Source organism: Phytophthora sojae, assembly GCF_000149755.1.
Source record: "Phytophthora sojae unplaced genomic scaffold PHYSOscaffold_3, whole genome shotgun sequence".
In the NCBI taxonomy this organism is placed as follows: Eukaryota; Oomycota; class Peronosporomycetes; order Peronosporales; family Peronosporaceae; genus Phytophthora; species Phytophthora sojae.
Window position 1 is genome coordinate 1,498,703 of NW_009258117.1, and position 13,228 is coordinate 1,511,930.

At 52.9% G+C, this 13,228-nt stretch overlaps 3 protein-coding genes across 3 annotated transcripts; 2 read left to right on the forward strand and 1 right to left on the reverse strand.

Moving 5' to 3' along the window:
- Window positions 1–306: 306 nt before the first annotated feature.
- Window positions 307–1,769, forward strand: PHYSODRAFT_253342 (hypothetical protein; the record flags this gene model as incomplete). Its single annotated transcript, XM_009524073.1, has 2 exons — window positions 307–777; window positions 852–1,769. 2 exons carry the CDS (start codon window positions 307–309, stop codon window positions 1,767–1,769), a joined length of 1,389 nt encoding a protein of 462 aa, XP_009522368.1.
- Window positions 1,770–2,040: 271 nt separating this feature from the next.
- Window positions 2,041–3,342, reverse strand: PHYSODRAFT_253447 (L-asparaginase, type I; the record flags this gene model as incomplete). The annotated part of the gene is made up of 1 exon (XM_009524074.1): window positions 2,041–3,342. The coding sequence occupies one exon, from the start codon at window positions 3,340–3,342 to the stop codon at window positions 2,041–2,043; it is 1,302 nt and encodes a 433-aa protein (XP_009522369.1).
- A 2,975-nt stretch (window positions 3,343–6,317) lies between these two features.
- PHYSODRAFT_490295 (hypothetical protein) lies at window positions 6,318–7,719 on the forward strand (the record flags this gene model as incomplete). Its single annotated transcript, XM_009524075.1, has 3 exons — window positions 6,318–6,744; window positions 7,083–7,280; window positions 7,358–7,719. 3 exons carry the CDS (start codon window positions 6,318–6,320, stop codon window positions 7,717–7,719), a joined length of 987 nt encoding a protein of 328 aa, XP_009522370.1.
- Window positions 7,720–13,228: the final 5,509 nt, after the last annotated feature.

Genomic DNA, 13,228 nt, shown 5'->3' on the forward strand with positions numbered 1-13,228 from the left:
CGGACTGTAGTGATCGGAAGCGGTGCAATTAAGCTGAATAACTTGAATGCTGTCCACTGACGAATATGCTCGTCGCGTAGCTGCTGGGAAAAAGCCATGATCTGTCGATCTTGAGCTGGGACTACTGGAACGGTTGCCACCCCCTTACAACTTTGCGATTCAAAGCCGTGCCGGTTCCTGTTTCCTCCCTTGTCCAAAAGATTCTGGGCTTAGCTGAACTACGAAGTACAGTGTAAAACGTTAATCACTTCCGCATTGGCCGCGCAGCACTCAAGTCTCCGACAGCAACCCGGGCATTCGGCAATCATGGTTGCCTCCAGCCCCGCGATCTTCGCTCTCTGCTCCCTCACCGCTTCCGTCGCCGCCCAGGCTGACATCGGCTCGTGTCTCGACAAGGCTGGCATTGAGAACTCGGTGCCCAAGACCTCGACCTGGACGATGGACATCCAGCCGTGGATCTCGCGTGTAAACCCCGTTCCTTCGGCTGTCGCCTTCCCCAAGACGGAGGAACAGGTCTCAGCCGCCCTGAAGTGTGCCGCCGACGCCGGCGTGAAGGTGACGACTCTGGGTGGCAACCGCTCGTTCTCGAGCATGGGTTTCGGCCGCAACGACGGCGCTCTCGTCATGAACCTCAAGTACCTCAAGCACCTCAAGTACGACGCGTCCACTGGTCTGCTCTCGTACGGCGGCCCCGTCATGATCTCGGAGGCCGCCAAGTACAAGTACATGTGGGAAGGGTTCAACCGCACGCTGCCCACGGTCGTTGCCCTGATGTCGGTATGACCGGTGTGGCCGCTTTGGGTTTCGGCACTCTGTCGCGCGCCAGCGGTACGGTGCTGGACAACATTGAGGCTGTGCGCGTGGCCCTTGCTAACGGCTCCATTGTGGACGCCAGCGCCAAACAGAACGCCGACCTGTTCTGGGGCGTGCGCGGTGCCGCGAGCTCCATGGGCGTGGTGCTGGACTTCAAGATCAAGACGCTCGAACCTCCGTCCATGCGCGTGACCAACTACACCATCGAGTTCAACGCCAACGCCACGCCGTCGCAGCAGGACAACGTCGACGCCCTCATCGGCACGCAGAAGTGGGCTCTGAGCGCGGACAACGACGACCTGGTGTCCATCCGCTTCAGCATCAAGACGTCGTCCACACTCAAGGGCTTCTTCTACGGCTCGTCCAAGGAGGCCAAGACCGTGCTGGGGTCGCTCATGAAGAACCTGCCGGCGTCGATGAAGCTCACGACCAGCGAGTATGACTTCTGGGCTTCGGAGGACATCTCGACCCCCGGACTGTTCAAGGAGACCATGTCCCCGCGTCGGTACTTCTACATTGCATCGGTCACTCTACCGCGTTCTACCCCGCTGGACAACTCCACTGCTTGGGAGCTCTTCTCCAACACGGCGTTCGTCCCCAAGCTTCCGGACGCTTCGGCCTCTGGCTTCATCGACGTCTGGGGTGGCGCCTACGCCCAGGGTGTTACCCCGGACGCTTCGGCCTGGAAGCACGACGACCGCCTGCACCTGCTCCGTTGGGACATCCGCACGTCCTCGTTCGACCTCAAGTTCGCCGACAGCTCGATCACCACCATGCGCGAGCACTTCTACAAGTTCGTGGACGCCCACAAGGCTGCGGGTGGCGCGCCCGGTGGATTCACGACGTACCGTGACGAGAAGTGGACGGTGGACGAGATGGCCGAGTACCTGTACGGCGGCGGCAACTTCGCCAAGATGTTCAACACGGACCCGCAGGCCATCCCCGCCCTGGCTTAGACGATCCCATAGAACAGAACCTCAGAGCTGGGTTAGCATTTTTTTCGGTGCAAAGAAATCTTTGTCAATACACGTACGTGTACTTCTCTGCTTCACACCAATACGACTCACAGGAGAGTGCGCTGCTCTATTATAAAGAGCTCTTGCATCAACGCTCGGTATCGTGAACGCAGCTCGATTATCAAGGAAAAACTGGCGAGATATAATACAACCGAAACAAATCAAGTAAGTACAATTTCTATATCGTGTCAACATTTAAAGCGCCAGCATCCTAGTGCGAGGCGAAGCTGCGGACGACGGTCTTGCGGTACTGGCGCGTGCGGCTCATTTCCTCTCCATTTGCTACGGCGTCCACGATGGACAGTTCGCCGCGCAGGTCCGTCTCCATCTTGGCCTTGAGCTCCTTGCCCTCAAAGCCCTTGCCCATGAGGTAGGCCAGCTTGGCGATGCAGGCCTCGATCGTCATGTCCAGAGACGTGATCACGCCCATGTTGAGCAGGTTCACGCCCGTAGCGTACGTGTCCAGCTGGGTGCGGCCCTGCACGCACTGGGACGTGATGGTCACGGGGATCTGCGCGTCGATGGCCATCTTGACGAGCCGCAGGAAGCCGTCCTTGCGCAGCGGGGCGTTGCCCGTGCCGTACAGCGCGAACACGAGCGCCTTCCGCTTGTCCTTGTCCTTGGTGGCGTTGTGGCGCTCGATGTACGCCTCGATGCACTCCTCGTCGAAGCCGGGCACCAGGTGGAAGACGCAGATGTTGGTGGACAGGTCGGTAAAGACGCGGAAGCGCGAGCGCGGGTACGGCAGGATGAGCGGCTGGTCCACGATGGCCTCGACGCCGGTCACCGCGAGCGACGGGAAGTTGGGCGAGTGGAAGGCGTCCACCGACATGTTGGCCACCTTGGTGGTGCGGTTGCCGCGCAGCAGCTTGTTGTTCGAGTAGATGCAGACCTCGGGGATGGCCAGCGACGCCGCGCACATTACCGACATGATGAGGTTGCGGCGCGCGTCGCTGTGCGGGAAGTGCAGCGGGATCATGGCGCCCGAGATGACCACGGGCTTGCCCAGGTACTCGAGCATGAAGCTCAGCGCCGAGGCCGTGTAGGCCATCGTGTCGGTGCCCTGCAGCACCACGAAGCCGTCGTAGTCCCAGTACTTGGCCTCGATCTCGCGCGCGATGGTGCCCCAGTCCGAGGGGGACATGTCGGACGAGTCGATGGGGTTTTTCCACTCGCTGACCGTCACGCGCGGCATGTTCTCGAACTTGAACTCGTCCATCTCGCTGATCTTCTTCTCCAGGAAGCCGCTGCTCGGGTGCAGCACGCCGTTCTCATCGGGCACCATGCCGAAGGTGCCGCCCGTGTAGATGACGAGGCAGTGCGAGCGCTCGGCCTTGCCGTCCGTGCCCACGCTCAGCGGCGTGGGCGCGCGCACCGAGCCGGGCGACGCGCACAGGTGCTCCGAGTCGCTGCTGAGCGACACGGCCACGGGGCTCACGCCGTTCTGCTCGCCGTCGAAGCTGGCGCTGAAGCTGTTGCTGACGTCGCGGGTCTTGGACTTGCTCTTCGCCATGGAGATCGAGAGATTGAGAGGGAGGAGGGGCGGGGGCGGAAGGAAGGAGAGCGAGCGAGCGAGCGAGCGGTGCGGCCCACGGAGCGAAAATGCGAATGACGCCGGACGAGTGGAGCTGCTCGGCCACGCACGAGCGGTGGACCCATTTCCACAGAGTCTGTCAAATCTGATGGATAGATAACACCCCCTGAAGTCGTGCTTGTATTGTTCTAGCTTCACGGTTTGAAATGTACTGAGTGGCGCAGTATAAGGATAGAGAGTGTGTGACGAGGTCCGTGTAACGTAGGTGGCCTGGCTATGCCTGCAAGAGACAGGAGGTTGCGGTTGATCCGGGGCGATTTGAGGTCGACCCCCCCTGTGCCTCGACCTGCGTGTTTGCTTGCTCGCGGTGGCTGGACGTGTGCGTCGCTGAGCTTGTCTGCGTTGATTGTGAGGCCAGCCATGCATGTGGGTTGGCATTGGCTTGCTGTGAGGAGACGTTGCTGCAAAGCTATTGAAGAGCATGGTCTGCTGTTGCTGCTGCCAGCGCTGCCGACCAACCATCTGAGCTTGATGGGCTGCACGATTAGAGCAGCAGGTTCCTGCGCTTGTACTGGGGCAGTGCCGGTAAACTTCAAGCGACTTGTTCGCGCAACGCTACGCTTACATACGACGCCTCGGGGACCGCCACCACTGGCCAGCGCGTTTCGGCGGTGTCTTCTCTATCGGCCGGTCGGTGGAGCTCATGAGCGTACAATTAAGCAAGCTTAGCGTCGAGGCGTAGGTGGAGAATACGAAAGCTCGCCTTCCGGGAGACTGTCGACGTCCGTGTCGAGCTAGCCAAGATGGCGTGAATGAAGCCGGGGGATTTGGTGGAGAGTTTTGGTGGGGCTCTCAACTTGGAATGAACGGCACTGATTAAAGCAACATTTAAATGTTGGCGTTGCGTAACATTGAGCGCAACAATGGTGCCTCTGCCTAACATTGCGCAATGTTACGGTATCTCTCGTAGCAGAATATTTGGTTTACCAATCTGACAATAGTGGACAGCTCGACAGCTCGACAGCTCGACGGCACGACAGCGAAGCACGCTGTATCACTCGGGGCGTGCGCCAACAGCTTCCGCCGCTAATGCGGCAAGCGCGTCATGGTGTACGCGCCGAGTCGCCGCCGCCGACACATGCAGCAGGAGAATGGGCTCTACGGGATCTACGCGCAGCTCTACCTGGGCGCCACGTGTTGTCTATTCCTAGCTGGCAGGACACTCTCGCGTTGGCTTTCGCCTGCGGACTTAGCGACGGCACTTCGGGGGGGGCCGCCCCTCGCTCGGGGGGGGCGCCGCTGTGCGGCCTGCCCCACCCCCTCGTGCCTTACGCTAAGTCCTCGGCTCGGCCAGGCGCGGTGTCTAGGAAAAAAATTATCGGGTTGCAGCGCTCGCCTTCGCTCGCTCGCGCAGACCCGCCCCCGCCTGATCGGCGGGTGTTGACGATCGGTGAGCGCGCTCAGCGAGGCTCGCGCTCGCGTTCGCTCGCCCTCCCCCTTTAACCTAACTGCGCTGTTGGCTAGAGGCGCATTAAAAGCGCTTACGCCTGCTTAGAAGGTAGCGCATTCGATTGCATGCAACACGCATCGCACCTGACGCAACGCAACGGACTGGGAAGGCGTTTGCTCCCGCATACGTAGTACACACATGCATATAAGCACCGCAGTAGGACATGCACACATTAGAATAAGGTTGAGCGGGTGACCGCTGCAGACGGTCGCACGACGCGGAGGCGGAGCGAGCGCGCGGGCGCTTGCTTTCTACCGGTAGATTCTGAAATGAGAGCTGTTGTGAGCCAGTCGCTCCAAACATGAAATTTCACGTCTGGAAAATTTACATTGCGTCAATGTTAGCGATCACGCAACATTGGACCCCATCAATGTTATTGATCCCACACGTGAGGCTGATTTTCAATGTTGCTTTAATGACTCTCGGAATGAACGCTGTCCAGTGTCTTGCGGGTGCATGGCGGATATCGGGTATGAATCTTCACTAGTGTTCGCACTTACCCTTACCGGTAAGACTTACCCCGGTTAATTTACGGAAAGTAAGCGGGAACTTTTTTTAGGTTACCGGTGATTGGAGTTAGAGAGTGTGCCCTTCAACCCTCCGTCCGAGCAGTTTGCTCTTTCACTCCTCGTTTTTCGTCTTCCAGTTAAGACATCGCAGCCCAATGTAGAACTTCTCTTCAAGACATACTCATCCGAACGACTCGACCATCATGCGCGTGACTAGAAGTACAGAACATTTGTACAAGTTTTGGTACTCGTTACCAAACCTCGTACTTAGTACAGAACATAACTCTATACCGTAATTGCAAATACAGCCTTCTTACTGTAGCCATTCACGAAGCGGCGTAATTGACACCAATGACGCCCAGTTCCACGGACGTTTCGGCGGGAGATCACCGTAACCAGGGAGGCCCCCAGCCGAAGAAGCCAAAACTGCAGAAGGAGACAAACAGCGAAGGAAGTGCAACACTTAACCCCAACACTTTTTGTCCTAGGATCCAGGACCGAAACTCACTTAAGTACGCCGTATTTAGCAGGGTTTTGTCCTAGAACCAGCAAAAAGGACCAAAAGTGACTTGGGGGTTGTATGGAAGGAAATAAGATCCAGGTAAGTACGAGGGTGTCATGTATAACAAAGACAACAACTGTTCGAGTGGTGTAACGGCTGAAGCCCTATACTGAACTCAAGTCATTTTAAGGAATTTGTCCTAGAATCCAGGACAAAAATGAAATGTAATATGTTATGAATGACACCTTTCAACTGTAGCTAGTGCCGTTATGGAAAATGGTGGACACTACGCATCACAAAGGATTAAAAGTGGGAATCAAAGGCTTTCTCGCCGTACCAATAAGATGGCTTATCTTTCAAAAACAACGCCAGCGTAAGCTTCTAACTTTTGGTCCTTGTTTTTGTCCTTGATTTGGCGTGTGTTGGGGTTAAGATGGAGCAAACAGCAGTCGGCTTTGCCTCCGAAGTCCGCGACGACGCCCCCGGGGTAGCAATCCCGTCATCAAGTGACAAACCACCTCGTGGTGACTGTTTAGCAGGCTTTGGTGCTGTATTTGATACCTGGGGCGAATTATTTTCCTCTCTAAGTGCGTTTGGTGACTCTACTTATCAGTTATTTCGCAAGCGTACATCGACTTCTGTCAAGCTTCGAAATTCCCAGATAGAGAAGCGCTGGAATGCAGCCAAAACACACCGTGCCGAGGTGATGCGGCTCCTCCCAGATACGTTTGAGTACTACAGCGTAACTATGCAGTGTACCCACGGCTTCCAACTGTCACGGAGTTCAAGACCGAAGCTGCCGTCGAGGCGCGCTGCCGTCACGCGTGGACAATGGCGCCGGACGAGCAGCATGTTGACGTGTGGAACATCCGGCTACAGACACTCGACGAGATTGGAAGAAGCCATGACTCGCTGCTTGATGGCAGCGAGTGATGATGGCATTGCATGTTACATCGCGCTGTTGATGATGGCGCTGGACACGAAGCGTAGGACAGAGCGGCGGCGCCACGGGGCGCCTAGGAAGCTTAGTTAGCGAGAAGTTTAACTGCCCTAGCTCAATGAATCATTCTACAACTTACCGCTTCCGGATCACCCCGGGTTGTGCGACACCAACGAACGACTAAAAGGACAGGGAAACGTTTTCACAGCACTAAAGGGGTACGGAGTGCCCCGTCCGTCTAAACGCAACGCTGGCTAGACATGAAGAGTGGCGGCTACAAAGTGTGTGTTTCGCGTGAAGGACTTCAACACAACCACGCCGTCGGCGAACAAATCTACAAGCACTACCCCGAAAGTCGGCGTCTCACCCACGCTGCTCTCCTTGATAAGGTTGACAGCATGGCTCGCAGTGGTGCAAAGGCTCGAGGCATTCAGATTTATCTGAGAGAGTTCACTGGTACGTTTGGGCTCTAACCTAATTTGTTGTGGGATTGAATCGGTAAGACTAACGATGATATTTCTTACCCCACCAAGACAATCATCCGAGTATCAAAGACATTCACAATTTGCTCGCTCGACTGAAAAAGAACCGACGGCAAGCCGGAAGCGACTCTGAACGGGCTGAACGGGCACTGCAAGAGCTATGTTCAACTGACCCTGGTGCTGTAGCCACTTGCTATCTCGATTCTGACAAAGTCGCACAAACCATTGTGTTCCAGACGAGAAAAATGCGTCGTCTCTTTTCCGCCTTTCCGGAGGTACTGACGATCGACACCAACAAAAATCGCTACAAGTTGTTCAGCTTTGTGATTCGTGATATCCACGGAAAGGTACTTATCATGCCATTGCTACCGCCTTGTATGATACAATTGCTTACTGTATTTGTAAATATCTAGGGGTAATACGTGCAACACTCTCTGCTAACCTCTGAGTCGAAAGTCAATATGTCTGAATTCAACATGTATCATGGCGGGCCTGTTGCACATTCGACAGCGGTTTTCAGACGTCGAGATGGTTCATCCTGCGTTCACGCAGTTCGATGATCCTCGCATCCGGTTCGAGGTGGCAGGAAAATGGGGAGTACATGCAGCAAGGCCAGACAGCACGATAGGTGGCGTGCTTCATGCTACCAGCAGTCATTGGACCGCGTTTCTGTCGTTTCCGACGGGCCATCCAGCAAGATTACAGAGCTTGGCGCAGGAGGGACGCAAAGGAGTTCGGGCAGCATTACCTTCATGCATATTTTAGGACTGCATGAAGGCACACTACTCGGAGTCAATCGAGCTGGTTCAAGAGCTGTTTGGCGAAAAGTACCCAGACATCAACTCTTATCGCGACACAGCCACAAAATGTGCGGATGGTATCAACTGTGGTGTTTTGTCTCTTCTCTTCGTTGAGATGAATGCTACGGACGTGATGCAATGGTCGAATGCAGTGACAAAATCGCGCGAATACTTTCGGCTTCGAACGTAGCTGATGTGCGCAACTACATTTTGAGTACAGCTCAAGGCTTAATCAATGTATATCTTCTTTTGGTTTTGTTTGCTACCGCGATAATCCCTAGCTCATGAATACGTTTCCCCCACACTCAACATTGACAGTCATTGCCAGCCATCATTGCTCAGTTGATGTTCGGTAAAGTTATGTTTGGTATGCGTACATACCTATGCATACAAGACGTACTGAACGTGCCCTGGACCGCTCACACTCGTTAGTTCTGTATACTGTTCGGTATAGGCACCATACAAAACATACCAAACGTTCCTACAATGTTCGGTACGAGTAGCCCGCCCGTCCGCGTCTGCGTCCCTGGAGGGAAAACGCGTTCTTTCTTGGCGAAACCGAGTACTTTCCCGTCTAACGCGCATTGCTACTCTCATTTTCACTGTTCCGACCTCTTTTGCTGCCGCTGAGAGAGTGTCGAGCTCCTTTTCGTTTGTATAGTCGAAGCGCCGCAACTGTTTAGCCACAGACGAGGTCGAGAAGCTTGTCTACTTTTTTTTGCTGGATTCAGAGGACGACAAACACTACGTGCGGCGCCTCGTTGAGGGTGATAGCGTAAATGAGGAGGAGGACCACGAAGAGATAGAGGTTGCTGAAGTATGACGTAGCTGAGACCGTCGCCAACAATGACAAGTCCACACAAGTTGATAAAGCTTTGCATTAGTGTACTCCCTAACGCTGACATGTTAGTTGCTATACATGTTAGCTAACTGTTAGTTAGTGTCTGGTATTTTGAGCTAACATGTTAGTAGCGTTAGAGCAAAAGTATGGAGACGAGTATATGTTTGCACCGAAGGCAACCGAGAAGGGCGATGCATCAAACTGAACATAAATACACCCTCAAACTAAGAATTTACCATCCAATCTATAATACTTTGAAGAATCTGCTAACATAGGGAAACATTTGCTGGGTGGAGCTCACATGGGAGGCTGGCACACCACTTATCAGCGCAGACGATGACCGATTTTAAGAGTGAAGACGACTTAGGTGCCTCCTACCTATGTCAAAGTCCGCGGCGCAATATAGACACCCAGACCAGCTAGTAAATACGCTTTCGTACAGATTACTAAGTAATCTCCACATGTACCGATTTCCTCCACTATGCAGTGTAGCTAACATGTGTAGTTTTTAACTAACTGTTAGTTAGTGTCCAGTAGAACCAGCTAACATGTTAGTGGAGTACACTGCTTTGCATGTTTCATATTAATCGACACTTACTCAGTTACCTGTAAATTTACCTCACTTCCGGGAAGTAAGTGGGAACTAAAATCAACTTACAGGTAAATGGAGAACACTAATCTTCATAGCTCTAGCCCCACATGGATTATTGCACAAGAGAGGAAACGATGTCTGCTCAGAAGTTAATCGACTGTGGACTCCCCATGACGAACGACACGAACGGCAAAATACCTGGTATAAGCAGAATGGGAAACAAATCTTTGCTATTGGGTGACAGCCATGAAACCATAAACAATTGACACCAATTTTTGCATAGGTAGAATTGGACGTCGAGCCGGGTTCAGTGTACCTATATCTGTGGAACAGTGTTTGCAAACGCGAGACTCAACGCAGAAAGCACTTATCGAAGAGATACTGGTACATGTAATAAAAAAATGTTTTTCTTCATTTTATTACCTGGTATCTCCAACTACATGCTTCATTTTCAGTTAATGAGGGTACTCTCGGTGCGGCTTGAACCGCAAGGCAAGCCGAGGCACCCCACAAATTAGCCGAGTTGACGGGGAATGACGTGCTCTAGCCAAACAATTTCGTCAGTAGCATGAGTGGTGAACGTGTGGACGAACCGTGCTCCATCGTTCGTTGCCCTCCAGGCAAGCAGCTCCGCCCTCGATCCACCCATTGGCCCCCTTCGATTTGAGCGCGAGTATGCCTCGCAGATGCCCCGCTACGCACAGCATGACGCCACCCAATCATGGGTGTTTGAGCGATCACTGCTTGCAGTTTGTCCACTTCACTGCTGCTTAGATGGTGTCACGCTTGAGCGTCTTCGACACACCATCTCCGCCTGTTCCTCCGCTAGACGGCCCAGGGGGTTGCGTAGATCGATCGAGCTTGCTGTACCTGGGGACGCAGCCTCATCAAGCAGTAGATACGAATACATAGCAGAGCACGCTTCAGTCTTCTTCCGGTTAGCTCCCTAAGGCAGCCACTTGTGCCATCGCGCGCCCCACAATAAATAGCGTTGGCGCTGTCGATGCACCCCGGACGGCGGGCCCGATGAGCCGGTAAACCCCTTCGTTGGTGGCAGGTCTTGTCTCCTTGACCCGCCCGTATCGCTGTGCCCCCTGCCAAGAGCTGAAGTTCTGCGTCGCCTACTTGCGAGCGCACGTCGTCGAATCGCTCAGCGCTGAGCGAAAGACCGAATGAAGCAGCTCACCTACTCGACCTCCTCGACACTACCGCTTGAACCGTGCACCCAGATTTAGACTTCCGTTGGCCAGGTCGCTGGGACAAGACAGACAAAACAAGCCCGAGGAGGCTGTTAACAGCATCATGGACTCGTCGTCCTTGGGAAGGAGCTTGTCATCTTGTCGGACTCGTTCCCTGATGCGATCTTGTGTGTTGGAGTCGTTGTGTAGTGGGCCTACTTGGCTCACTACTACGGCTTACACGTGTGCGCACGTGTATGAGGAAGCGTAGGTTTCTTTTACTTGAGTTAAATATACTCGAGATCCACAAGTATACTTTAAACAAGATAAAGGCTCTAAGTAGCGGGTTTTGGTAAAGATGAGAACTGTTATTTGTGATTTATGCTTTGGCTTCCCCTAAATGTAATATTCTAAACTAGGAATCTGCCAACGGCTGGTTGGCAGGATTCCGCTAACATGCAAGTCGCTCATTGGCTAAAAGGTGCTGCTTTCAGCCAATAGGAATCCTAAATGTGTATGAACCACCCGTCGTGGTGGTCCCAAATGTATGTAGCCATTGGTGTACCTTACACCAAGGTCGAAAAGTCTTTCGAACCTCTAACAGACGTCGTGTCTGTTAGGGTTACAAGTGGCTGTAGAGTCAACTTCCTGGTTTTGGCTCACGAAGAAAAGTCCCGAATAGCAGAAGTCCATGACAGCCAGCAAGCGATTTCCGCTGCCGGATACTTCGACGTTACATGTACAGTGCATCTGCATGTATCATGCATGTGTTCAATGTACCGTAGGCACTGATTAACATGTGAAGTAACATTGAAATGTTGGCTCTGCGTACCAATGAGCGCAACAAAGGTGCCTGTGTATCAAAAATGCTACCTACAACTGCTTAGCATGTATTCGGGTGAGTGCAACTAGCAGGTCTGAGAGCCGCCTTCGAAAGATAATGGAAACGGGAATTCGGCAAAGGAACAAGGACCATAGGAGCTGGTGTCCCGGCTCGACAACTCTAGACGTCCTACGGTTAAGAACCCCCGAATATTCATACCTTGTGATTTTGAATTGCATATTACTATGAGGGGATAATAATTAGATATACTCATCCAGAGTTTATATGTGTAGTATTCCTGATGAGCGGTCTTAAATGAGCGGTCTTAACAAGGGATTACTACCATATTGTGAAACGCGGAAGGAATGTCCACGCCTTATAAGCTATCACATTTATCCTAATCGGATTTTAATTTCAGGGTATAAAACTAGCTGCAAAGCGAAATCGGCTACCAAATACGAGTGTGTAATCCTGATTGGACAAGCTGGCGAGACTCTGTCTAATTTAGCGTCGGCGGCTAAGAGCTACAGAGACGCCTTTGGGCCAATATAGCCCGAAGTTTGGAGTCGTCCATGCCAACAAGGCTCCGACCGAGTTGACTATCTAGTGCACTGCCTCTAAATGCTTTGGCACCTTCCATATTGCACGCTACAAAGCTGGCGGCTTACATCGGCACCTACAGAGCTATAATTATTTAGCTCAAATAGCTCGGAATGCCGACTCCCACGGCGACATTTCGCCTTATTTACAAACAAATCTGTTGCGAATCGGATTAACCACATGAGCCTGCTTGCTAATCGCCATGATAATTCCTAATCTAAAATAGTCTAATTAGGAGATCAGTCGAAATAACAGACCGCGACAGCATCGAGAGGTGTTTTTGCTATAACTTTTCCGGATTACATGCAATTTGACCCAAATTTTCAGAGCTGCTTTGGATTGTGCTGTATAATATGCGGGAAGAGCTATGGATAGACCGCGTCTTGCGACAGAGCAGCAAGGGCACATTTATCGTCACCTACCCACACCTGTATATTATCCAATGATATCCGGCTATTTTGACTGGATAAACTTGTACCCCGCCAAATTAGATATTGCCTACAGTATCAGTTTGTCAGATAAATTGGGGTTACCGTAACCTAAATATGGGTTGTGTAGTTCGATGACAACTGAGCCACTTTACCGCTCCAAAGCAAGCACGCTGGTATCGAGATGCCTCCTTCCAAAAGAGCGCGAACTGAGACTCCTGACGCCGAGGCGGAAATCATCGCAGAAGCTCAAACTTACACAACAGATAACCGCGGCAGAGCTCTCACGCTCCTGGAACGTATTGAAGTCCTCATCGTCACAGCCAACTTGAAGTCTGGCGCTATGAAATTTCGTCAGAAAGAGCCACTCGCAGTCAAAGTTGGCCGTCTGTTGTCGCGCTCAGCCAACACAGTCCGTCAGATTTGGAATGACTTTGCCAAGTATCGGTCTCTACCCGTGGCATCGGCGCCATCTAACCTTGATCAGAAGCCGTCCCGTATATTGGCGACTGTTGATATGGAGAGGTCTGTGCGCGAGTTTATTCGTGAGCGCAGCGCGATTCGTGAGGGCACGGTAGCCAAGGACGTCATGCACCACCTCATACAGCAAGAGTTGTTAGTCGTCGACGTCACCGACAGTGCCGCTACGGCCTCAGCGCT